This window comes from Schistocerca serialis, chromosome 9 (genome assembly GCF_023864345.2).
Source record: "Schistocerca serialis cubense isolate TAMUIC-IGC-003099 chromosome 9, iqSchSeri2.2, whole genome shotgun sequence".
Lineage (NCBI taxonomy): Eukaryota > Metazoa > Arthropoda > Insecta > Orthoptera > Acrididae > Schistocerca > Schistocerca serialis.
The window spans coordinates 309395769-309408269 of NC_064646.1; the positions used below are offsets into that span (position 1 = coordinate 309395769).

Consider the following 12501-nt stretch of genomic DNA (forward strand, 5'->3'; position numbering starts at 1 on the left):
AAGATATCCTATTATCTGCGTTTGAACACTGCATTCGCAATCCGAGCATGAGAACTACAGTTATCAAGTTTGCGTAAGCTTATCAGCCTGTCGCGAACACGCGAGGCATATTTAGTTAATTGTTTCAGATCAAGGGAGTTGTTGCGGTACCGAGTGGTGCAGTCGCTGTGGGTTCGAAGTAAAGAAGACCGACAGACTTCGAACACCAGTGCTTCAGTTTTAAACAAGGGCTGCTTACACATTCCGGCGTGCTGCTACACCGATACGCTGATATCAGTCTAAGGGAGATAGTGTCTGAAACTAATCAGCCAAGCGAGGAGTTTGTTTTTAACAGTTACAGATCGGAGTCATCGCAATCGACGGACGCTGTTCCATGTCAACCAGACTGAGACAACGATCATTATCGAGCCGACACAAATAAAACGCCACAACGAGTAAGTACAAAACTCAAGAATGTTCGAAATAACAGTCTTTTACAAGAAGTATAACATGTTAGGAAGACAGTCTTCAAAACATGTGGGCCATAAACTTTCTTTTACTTTGTTAAAAGAATAAACGATTAATTACGAAACTCAAGTATGCTCCAAATAACAGTGTTTTATAACAAGTATAACATGACAGGAAAACAGTACTCACAAGAGGCAGGCAATAAACGTCTTTAGAAGAAGTTTGACCAAAATGCAAAAAATAATTCAGGTTTACCCAAAAAGGAGTTCATTAAAAGGAAAAAGAAGCTGCTTGATATGAAACCACCAGGCTTCAGGCAATGTGGTCCGGATGAACGGCCCCGAAATGAGTTAGGGCAAGCCTATTGCTCTGCTCCCCACATTTCTCCTTTTCTAAGCAGTCAGTGGGTACACGTCCCAACGCACAACATACAACGATAGCCTGATGAACAGAGAAGTAACTTTTAAGTAAGATGAGTAAATCTTTAGTCATCAGATTACGCGCTGGCAGCGTAGAACAAAACTGATATAGGAAGTCTCTAAAAGATAATAAGGTAAATGGCCAAGGCAACCACTCCCACTTACAGCTGAATGTAAAGAATGTCAGCGACCAACAGAGATTTAGCTTCAAATCACGCCACGAGGCGAAAACGATAAATACTTAACCGTCGCGCGGGACGGAAAACATACACTCCTGGAAATTGAAATAAGAACACCGTGAATTCATTGTCCCAGGAAGGGGAAACTTTATTGACACATTCCTGGGGTCAGATACATCACATGATCACACTGACAGAACCACAGGCACATAGACACAGGCAACAGAGCATGCACAATGTCGGCACTAGTACAGTGTATATCCACCTTTTGCAGCAATGCAGGCTGCTATTCTCCCATGGAGACGATCGTAGAGATGCTGGATGTAGTCCTCTGGAACGGCTTGCCATGCCATTTCCACCTGGCGCCTCAGTTGGACCAGCGTTCGTGCTGGACGTGCAGACCGCGTGAGACGACGCTTCATCCAGTCCCAAACATGCTCAATGGGGGACAGATCCGGAGATCTTGCTGGCCAGGGTAGTTGACTTACACCTTCTAGAGCACGTTGGGTGGCACGGGATACATGCGGATGTGCATTGTCCTGTTGGAACAGCACGTTCCCTTGCCGGTCTAGGAATGGTAGAACGATGGGTTCGATGACAGTTTGGATGTACCGTGCACTATTCAGTGTCCCCTCGACGATCACCAGTGGTGTACGGCCAGTGTAGGAGATCGCTCCCCACACCATGATGCCGTGTGTTGGCCCTGTGTGCCTCGGTCGTATGCAGTCCTGATTGTGGCGCTCACCTGCACGGCGCCAAACACGCATACGACCATCATTGGCACCAAGGCAGAAGCGACTCTCATCGCTGAAGACGACACGTCTCCATTCGTCCCTCCATTCACGCCTGTCACGACACCACTGGAGGCGGGCTGCACGATGTTGGGGCGTGAGCGGAAGACGGCCTAACGGTGTGCGGGACCGTAGCCCAGCTTCATGGAGACGGTTGCGAATGGTCCTCGCCGATACCCCAGGAGCAACAGTGTCCCTAATTTGCTGGGAAGTGGCGGTGCGGTCCCCTACGGCACTGCGTAGGATCCTACGGTCTTGGCGTGCATCCGTGCGTCGCTGCGGTCCGGTCCCAGGTCGACGGGCACGTGCACCTTCCGCCGACCACTGGCGACAACATCGATGTACTGTGGAGACCTCACGCCCCACGTGTTGAGCAATTCGGCGGTACGTCCACCCGGCCTCCCGCATGCCCACTATACGCCCTCGCTCAAAGTCCGTCAACTGCACATACGGTTCACGTCCACGCTGTCGCGGCATGCTACCAGTGTTAAAGACTGCGATGGAGCTCCGTATGCCACGGCAAACTGGCTGACACTGACGGCGGCGGTGCACAAATGCTGCGCAGCTAGTGCCATTCGACGGCCAACACCGCGGTTCCTGGTGTGTCCGCTGTGCCGTGCGTGTGATCATTGCTTGTACAGCCCTCTCGCAGTGTCCGGAGCAAGTATGGTGGGTCTGACACACCGGTGTCAATGTGTTCTTTTTTCCATTTCCAGGAGTGTCGTTGGAAGGAGACACGAACGGTTGGCTGGTGGATCTCACCTATGTTAAACACAAGCTTGGCCTACAAGTATAACCCACCAAAATACATGCACGAGATTTGCTTCTGTAATATGTTCAAGGTTGCGGGTTCCAAATAACTTAACAAAGCAACTTGGCCATTTAGTGTACAACTTACGATGCAAAAAAAGGATTCTGAACGTCACAAATTATGCCACATTAAGCGCAAAAAAATGTAAACATAAGCAGTCAAAAACCAAATAATTTAAAACACACAACCAAATCACAGCTCTATGATAAATCTATCACTAACGTCGATTTGCAGTGGGGCTTTGGAACATATACTGTGTTCGAACATCTCGAATTATCTCGAAGAAAACGATTCATTGACACATAGTCAGCACGGATTCAGAACATATCGTTCTCGTCATACACAACTAGCTCTTTATACTCATGAAGTAATGAGTGCTATCGACAGGGAATGTCAAATTGATTCCATATTTTTAGATTTCCAGAAGGCTTTTGACACCGTTCCTCACAAGCGTCTTCTAACCAAATTCCAGTATGGAATGTCGCCTCAGTTGTGCGACTGGATTCGTGATATCCTGTCAGAAAGGTCCCAGTTCGTATTAATAGACGGAAAGTCATCGAGTAAAACAGAAGTAATATCCGGCGTTCCCCAAGGAAGTGTTATAGGCCCTCTATTGTTCCTCATCTACACTCCTGGAAATTGAAATAAGAACACCGTGAATTCATTGTCCCAGGAAGGGGAAACTTTATTGACACATTCCTGGGGTCAGATACATCAGATGATCACACTGACAGAACCACAGGCACATAGACACAGGCAACAGAGCATGCACAATGTCGGCACTAGTACAGTGTATATCCACCTTTCGCAGCAATGCAGGCTGCTATTCTCCCATGGAGACGATCGTAGAGATGCTGGATGTAGTCCTGTGGAACGGCTTGCCATGCCATTTCCACCTGGCGCCTCAGTTGGACCAGCGTTCGTGCTGGACGTGCAGACCGCGTGAAACGACGCTTCATCCAGTCCCAAACATGCTCAATGGGGGACAGATCCGGAGATCTTGCTGGCCAGGGTAGTTGACTTACACCTTCTAGAGCACGTTGGGTGGCACGGGATACATGCGGATGTGCATTGTCCTGTTGGAACAGCAAGTTCCCTTGCCGGTCTAGGAATGGTAGAACGATGGGTTCGATGACGGTTTGGATGTGCCGTGCACTATTCAGTGTCCCCTCGACGATCACCAGTGGTGTCGGCCAGTGTAGGAGATCGCTCCCCACACCATGACGCCGGGTGTTGGCCCTGTGTGCCTCGGTCGTATGCAGTCCTGATTGTGGCGCTCACCTGCACGGCGCCAAACACGCATACGACCATCATTGGCACCAAGGCAGAAGCGACTCTCATCGCTGAAGACGACACGTCTCCATTCGTCCCTCCATTCACGCCTGTCGCGACGCCACTGGAGGCGGGCTGCACGATGTTGGGGCGTGAGCGGAAGACGGCCTAACGGTGTGTGGGACCGTAGCCCAGCTTCATGGAGACGGTTGCGAATGGTCCTCGCCGATACCCCAGGAGCAACAGTGTCCCTAATTTGCTGGGAAGTGGCGGTGCGGTCCCCTACGGCACTGCGTAGGATCCTACGGTCTTGGCGTGCATCCGTGCGTCGCTGCGGTCCGGTCCCAGGTCGACGGGCACGTGCACCTTCCGCCGACCACTGGCGACAACATCGATGTACTGTGGAGACCTCACGCCCCACGTGTTGAGCAATTCGGCGGTACGTCCACCCGGCCTCCCGCATGCCCACTATACGCCCTCGCTCAAAGTCCGTCAACTGCACATACGGTTCACGTCCACGCTGTCGCGGCATGCTACCAGTGTTAAAGACTGCGATGGAGCTCCGTATGCCACGGCAAACTGGCTGACACTGACGGCGGCGGTGCACAAATGCTGCGCAGCTAGTGCCATTCGACGGCCAACACCGCGGTTCCTGGTGTGTCCGCTGTGCCGTGCGTGTGATCATTGCTTGTACAGCCCTCTCGCAGTGTCCGGTGCAAGTATGGTGGGTCTGACACACCAGTGTCAATGTGTTCTTTTTTTCATTTCCAGGAGTGTATATTAACTATATAGGAGACAATCTTAGTAGCCGTCTTATATTGTTTGCAGATGTTGCTGTCATTTACCGTCTTGTAAAGTCACCAGATGACCAAAACGAATTGCGAAATGATTTAGGTAAGCTACCTGTATGGTGCGAAAACTGGCAGTTGACTTTGAATAAAGAAAAGTGTGCAGTTATTCTCATGAGTAGTAAAAGAAATCCGCTAAATTTCGATTACGCGATGAGTCACACAAATCTGAACGCTGTAAATTCAACTAAATACTTAGGGATTACAATTACAAATAACCTAAAGTGGAACGATCAGATAGATAATATTGTGGGTGGAGCAAATAAAAGACTGCTATTCATTCCGTAAGAAACCTGGACCTCTTTTCTAGAGTCTCTCAATGCAAGCAGATAAGTTGGAATGACGTTTTCTTCTGTTTTCTATCGCGGCTACTATTTAGTATTCACGTCATTGCGGTTAATGTGGCATACACGTAATACGCAACGCTAATAATTCATCTTGATAGTTCATTATTAATAATTTCTCAACAGTAGTTCTGGCTTTATACGGTACATATATTCCACTGTCAGAGGTGTCAGAGAGATTTTCGACTCTGTTGTTTGCGGACTAAGGTCTCTTACAACGAATGGACACATTTCCAATTCCCCATCATTCCTGAAATTTTGCAAGATTATCACGGAATCATCCTGTATAATATCTCACAGGGTACCAGGAAGGTAGGGAACAACTGGCCCAGCCACAATGCACGTGGTATTGACCCAATGAACTGTTCGCCTTTGAGAAGAGAAGCTGACTTACACAGAGGCACGTGACAAGTTATCTCACAACAGGGGAACAGCGGGGAGTACCCTGAAGCGTTACATGGACCCTCACATATTACTTTTATGTAAATTTAACGTCGCCAAAATGACTGAAAGCGCAAAAATGTAAGCTTACCTGTTTATTTACCGATAAATTGAAATCTACACGAAGAGCCAAAGAAACTGGTACACCTGCCTAATATCGTATGAGGCCCCCACCAGCATGCAGGAGTGCTGCAACACGATGTGGCATGGACTCGATTAATGTCTGAAGTAATGCTGGAGGGAATTGACACCATGAATCCCACAGGGCTGTCCATAAATCCGTAAGGGTACGAGAGGGTGGAGATCTCTTCTGAACAGCACGTTGCAAGGCATCCCAGATACGCCCAGTAATGTTCATGTCTATTTCAGTAGAGTGTTCCTGGAGCCACCCTGAAACATTTACGAACGTTTAGGGTGTGGAATTGTCCTGCTGGAATTGTCCAAGTCCGTCGGAATGTGGGGACATAAATGGGTGCAGCTGATCAGACAGTATGCTTACGTACGTGTCACCTATCGGAGTCGTATCTAGAGCTGTCACGGCTCCCATATCACTCCAACTGCACACGCCCCACACCATTACAGAGCCTCCACCAGCTTGAACAGTCCGCTGCTGACACGCGGGGTCCATGGATTCATGTGGTTATCTCCATACCCGTACACGTCCATCCGCTCGATACAATTTGAAACGACACTCGTCCGACCAGGCAACATGTTTACAGTCATCAATAGTCCAATGTCGGTGTTGACGGGCCCAGGAGAGGCGTAAAGCTTTGTGTCATGCAGTCATCAAGGATACACGAATCGGCCTTTGGCTCCGAAAGCCCATTTCGATGATGTTTCATTGAATGGTTCGCACAATGACACTTGTGGATTGCCCAGAATTGAAATCTACAGCAATTTTCGGAAGGGTTGCACTTCTGTCACGCTGAACGATTCTCTTCAGTCGTCGTTGATCCCGTTCTTGCAGGATCATTTTGCGACCGCAGCGATGTCGGAGATTTGATGTTTTACCGGATTCCTGATATTCACGTTACACTTGTGAAATGGTCGTACGGGAAGATCCCCCTTCATCGCTCTGTCTGTGTCTCATTGCTCCCGCCTCGAGTATAACACCTGGCTCAGACTCACTTAAATCTTGGTAACCTGCCATTGTAGCAGCAGTAACGGATCTAACAACTGCGCCAGACACTTGTTATCTTATATACGTAGGCGTTGCCGACCGCTGCGCCGTATTCTGACTGTTTACATAACTCTGTATTTCAATATGCATGCCTGTATCAGTTTCTTTGGCGCTTCAGTGTAAATAACTATGTAAATTAGTTTTGCGAAATGTAACGAAATGCGATTATTATTCGATAAATAAAATTTGAAAGTTATATCAGCAGTACGTGAAGAGCTTCGATCTCTCTAAACTGTCTAGCCTGATAGGACACACTGCAGTTGCGTTCCTTGCGGATCATTAATTGATCTTCCTTTTGTCACGTATCAGCTTTGGAACAATTTACAATTAAACTAATGTAAATTCAGCAGTTCCCCTAATAGATTTACGATAAATAAAATGTTTTAATGCTTTATTGTTAAGGCCAACGACCAACAGAAGCTTAACGGATCGTGGCGTGGAGACGCAATGGCCAGAAACAATTAGTATTCTGCCATTTATTCATTCGCAACTTGCTACAGCGTCCCTGAGAATAATTCCCGATCGTCACGAAGCGTTTGAAAACTTGAATGGAAGCACGGAACCATAAATGATCTGGCCACAGTCTCCAAGTTATAATTCCGTTTTGCCCTTAAATAAGAGATATCGGCCACGCTATTATTAAAAGATGTAATCTATCCTAAATTTTGCAGTGAACACATGGTGTGTCATGGGGCGATCACTCTGTTTTTAAAATAATTGAAAAGACACGATCGCTTCAATATCGTTTACTAGATGACCGGTTTTAGCACTCTGAAGGTGCCATCATCGGATCTGTGAAGGTATAACATAACAGGTTTGAGGGAGGGCTTACATGAGTTTATATACAATTATTACAGAACCACATACCTGAAACGTGGATTAACATCTATAAAACCATATGGACATCATGGCACATGAGGCAGACCGTTTGATAAACACCATTGTCACAATCAATAAAAAATAATAAAAAACTGCTCTCATGGTCGTTCTTTCCATAAAATATAAAACTGAAGTCACCATATGAAACTAACACTGCTCGCCTAACACCGGGCGGCATCGTCACTGCCCTATTCCGCACAGGCCTACCTGCTGTGATTCTAGCGGTTCACAACCGGCCACCAGATAGCGCTGTCCAAGCAGCGCATACACAGTCCCACGGTATAACCATTCATTACTACTAAAACACAACTTTACTATAACTGTTTGTCACATACCCATGCAAAGCCCACATTTGCGCATACATTTCCTGTACATACTATAATCACTATAAAGTACGTCAATTACAAAGTAAAAGCATCTGAGGAGCAGACATTATTCATTAGCGCTTTACGAAACTACATATTATAATTTACTTTATTCATATAAGGGCGTCAGGAATATGTACACAGAAAGCTGTTCATAACACGACTTAGGTAGAATGTGACGAGCGATTAAAACCTGTATGCTGGGCTTAGATATTGTAAGAGCTAAAAAAATGTATTAACTTGCTATAAAGTCTTTCACCATCTACAGATTCCTTATGAGCAAGATACGAATCAACTACGAAAACCTGCGTAGGCACATGGAATTAAGGAATGCCAGGTCAGAAGCAAACCGAAGGGCACAGGAACAGGGGGAAAAATGACATGCGGACCAAGATGCACAGTGACTCCACGTACGCTCCCATCGGCATGGCACTCGTTTCGTCCATGGGCCTCACCGAATGGGGAATAATGAAAAAACATATTACTATGATACCAAAAACACAAACGTTCTGGCTTCATACACAAAATATATGTCTGTAACATATAAAAATGATTGGCGACTCCATGGAGTGTTCTGTGCATCACGACCAGATAATGGATATAACGGGAAGGAGAAACAGCATTGGTGGTATTTTTTTGTTTTATTATCAGCAAAATCGATTTTCGGTCACTTAGTGACCATCCTCAGTGCTGTAATATACAATTTAACTTGGTAGGCACTGGTATCAGAGTTTATGTGATCGCTCTAAGCTTGTGGTTATAGTTTGATACCAGTGCCTACCAATTTAAATTGTATATTACAGCACTGAGGATGGTCACTAAGTGACCGAAAATCGATTTTGCGGATAATAAAACAAAAAAATACGACCAATGCTGATTCTCCTTCCAATTATATAAAAATGAATAAAATAAGAATGTTACGAAGCCACGCTTGGCGGGCAATGGTATTGATCGAGTAAAGTTTTACTAGCGGAGCTGGCCAACTACACTTCAAGCCTTACAAGTATTTACTTTACCAAGGTAGGCCCTCCTAAAAAGCATATAAATAACATTAGCAGTATTCTAAAGGTGGCTTTCCGAGCATAATAGATACACAGCACCCATCACAATGTGTGAATAGGTCGCACAGTGTCTCTAGAGCATCGCATTAAATATGTCAAAGAAATTATGATCCGCCGACTCTAACTGGTCGTTCAAGAATTTTCTTGGAAACCTCTTTCTGTTTTTGTAAATTTCGATGTTTTCCAAAACGTCGAGTTTGCTTCCTTGCGGTGCTTTATGCAAGATTTTCATACCCTGCTGCATATCAGTAATTTTATGGTTCGAATCCCGCAGATGATTACCCAAAACGGATTTATTGTGGGCACTCGTGTGCTCACGAAAACGCGTAAAAAACGATCTCCCAGTCTGCCCCACATAAAAGCCTTTTCTAAATTTTATAGCATTTTTCTGGAAGTCAATTTGGCCACTAACAAAGATGCATCCACCGTCAACAATAGCTGTTTTTTTTTCAATTAATTTTAAGTTTTTTCCCAATAATTCAATTTCTGTTTAAAGTCAAATTCTCATTCATTTTAGTAGTCTTGCGAGAGCAGACGCGTCGGCTCGCGTCGACCTCGGCTTCACCTTGCCCTCCCAGCCAGCTGGCCGCCAGCTGTGAGATAGGGCGACCCGCGAGAGGTGATAAGTGCCGCACGGCGTGCCACCAGATGGCGCTCGCCAGTCCGCCATGGCGCCGCAGCTGGGCTCGTTAGTGCTCGTTACCGTGGCGGCAGCCTCCGCAGCCCTGGGGCTCAGCCTGCAGCGCGCAGACTCGTCGGAGGCGGCGGCCCTCGCCCTCCACAGACCACCGCCGGTCGGCAACGCCGTCCACCTGCGCTTCCGCGAGACGCCCGTCTGGCTCGCCTGCCAGATGCGGGACTCCCCCGCCGACAGGTTCGTCCACCACGCGGCCGCTGCCGACGACGACAACGACACCTCCTCTCTGCCGGACGTCGTTTTCAGAGCCTTCGATACTGGCACCAGGTACGTAGGCACAGGCGCGAGTCCAGGTTGCGGCTCTGATGGAGGGGAGTGGGAGGGGAAGGTGGAGACCGTTTGCTATTGTCTGTCTCTCCTACCACTCCTTCCCCGCTCTCCCTTCAACTACTTGGCGTCAACCCCTCTTTTAATCACAGATCTGCGTGAATTTAATGATTAATAAATTATACAAACAATCCGAAACACTTGGCAAAACGAAAAAACCGCGTGGTTGGAAGACGCGTCTTTCCTGCGTGACTCGCAGTCTTCTTCAGGTGCTGTCCGATACTGATTCCAGTGTGGAACGAGTCCGGTATTTATGCCCACGTTGTGCCAGGCGTTCCCTTTGCGGCCCGCGTCGCGTCTGGGCGCTCTGTCAGTGGAGTGCGCCCCCCCCCCCCCCCAATAGCAACTATTGATTGACAACGGATAACGACGAGAAAGTACTCGCACAGCCACCGCATTCGGAACAGACGCGGCTAGAAGAAAATGCTACAGCCGTTGCTATTGGTCGGCGCACACCGCGGACAGAGCTCCAGACGCGGCGCGGACCGCGGAGGGAACGTCTGGTGCAACGTGGTCATAAATACCGGACTCGTTCCACACTGGAATCAGTATCGGACGGCACCTGAAGAAGACTGCGAGTCACGCAGTTGAAATATCGTGCAGGAAAGACGCGAATAACCGGCAGAAACCCGATTAATCGACATGACAACGCCTCGCCGGGACAGCCTGAAGAAATAACTATAACTCATACCGGCCACCTACAAAATCAAATCAGCTTGTCACTTGATTAGAGCACAAAAACTATTATAACCCAAATTAACAGCTTATCAAGCAGGATTTAGACTGTATGGATCATCTCCAGAACAAATTCTTAATCTCAAAGCCACACTCAAAATACGAGCCCTCAGAGATAAAACTTCTCATATACGCCTCTGCAAATTTGAAAAAGGCTCATGACTCGATAGCAGATGCTCACTATTCCAAATTTTAGAAGAGAGGGGACTAGATCACAAAACACGAGATCTCATAAAACAAACACTAATTGGCACGAAATCTAAATTAAAATTTATGGGAGAAATCTCACAACCCTCTGACATTCAGAAAGGTGTGAGACAAGGAGATCTCTCCTGTTCTGTTCAATGTCGTCCTAGGCAAGGTTACGGAATACTGGGAGAAAGAACTCAAGAAAAGTGGATTTTGGAAGCCAATCCCACTGGGCATTCCCAAAGACAACCTCTACGTACCATACCTCGCGTTTGCGGGCGGACGACCTAATGATACTTACCGAGGGCGAATAAACTGCCGTCAAATACCTCGAGATACTTAAAGAATGTCCTCGAAAAGTAGGGTTACAGCTCCATTCGAGAAAACTGAATTATCGTATTCAGACAGAAATAGCAAGCCTGCACTGGAAATACGGTAAATTCAACAGCGTCCCGTGCTTTAAAGACCTCGGCGATTTCATCCAATCGACACGCCTTGAAAAACTCTCTCAACAAAATCGGCTCCGATAAGTCAGAAAAGCATTATAGTTAGTCCAAAACCCAAAATCCATGCCAAGACAGACAAAAATTCGGCCCTGCAACACAGTCATGAAACCAAGTGAAACACTAACACCTAACGGAAGAAACGAACATGAAAATTTTAGGAGCAAGACGTACCTGAGACGGTTACAGGCTCAATATATCAAAACAACAGAAAAGCCGGCCGGAGTGGCCGAGCGATTCTAGGCGTTACAGTCTGGAACCGCGCGACCGATACGGTCGCAGGTTCGAATCCTGCCTCGGGCATGGATGTGTGTGATTGTCCTTAGGTTAGTTAGGTTTAAGTACTTCTAAGTTCTGGGGGACTGATGACCTGAGAAGTTAAGTCCCATAGTGCTCAGAGCCATTTGAACCTTTTGAACCAACAGAAAAGTTTTCAAATATCGAAAGCGACGTTAAGAAAACGTGAATGAAATTCTTTATTCATCTCAACAGGCCACCAGAAAAGCGATTGACTGAAAGGATAGATACGCTATGTAACACCACTTAAGAGCTCAATACCTTGGCTGAACGGAATTCGAAATGACCTCAAAAACCGCAGATGTTTAACCAACCGACATTTTAGAAAGAGACACCTTTAGCCCAAAGTAGACAAATGAGAAATCACATCAGAGCAACCAAAACAAAAAAAATCCAACATCGACAAAATGACATTAAAAAACAATACAGACTAAAGTGTTGAGGAGAATGTAAACAACTCTTCTCAGAGGGAATAAAAGCCTACTGGAGGAACAAGAAGAACCCAGAGAAAAGTTCATTGAGTTATTCATCATTTGTCGATTTAGTCACTGCTAACTGTCGTGACCTCATTTCTCCATTAATTTCTTAAGTAACTGAATCTTCGACTGCATGTCACCATCCACAGCAATCATCGTGAAGAGGCAGGTCGGTAATTTTCTTCGCTTCATCGAACCATCTACACACATCAACGAAAGTTTTTTATAACTTCAGAAAAC

General features: G+C 46.6%; 1 protein-coding gene across 1 annotated transcript in view; it reads left to right on the forward strand.

Moving 5' to 3' along the window:
• The first annotated feature begins 9698 nt into the window (after positions 1-9698).
• Positions 9699-12501, forward strand: part of LOC126419795 (uncharacterized) — a 49949-nt gene continuing 47146 nt past the window's right edge. Inside the window, exon 1 of the mRNA XM_050086981.1 lies at positions 9699-10001. Within this exon, the coding sequence (XP_049942938.1) occupies positions 9706-10001 (296 nt within the window). The 5' untranslated portion in view covers positions 9699-9705. The remainder of the gene's footprint in view (positions 10002-12501) is intronic.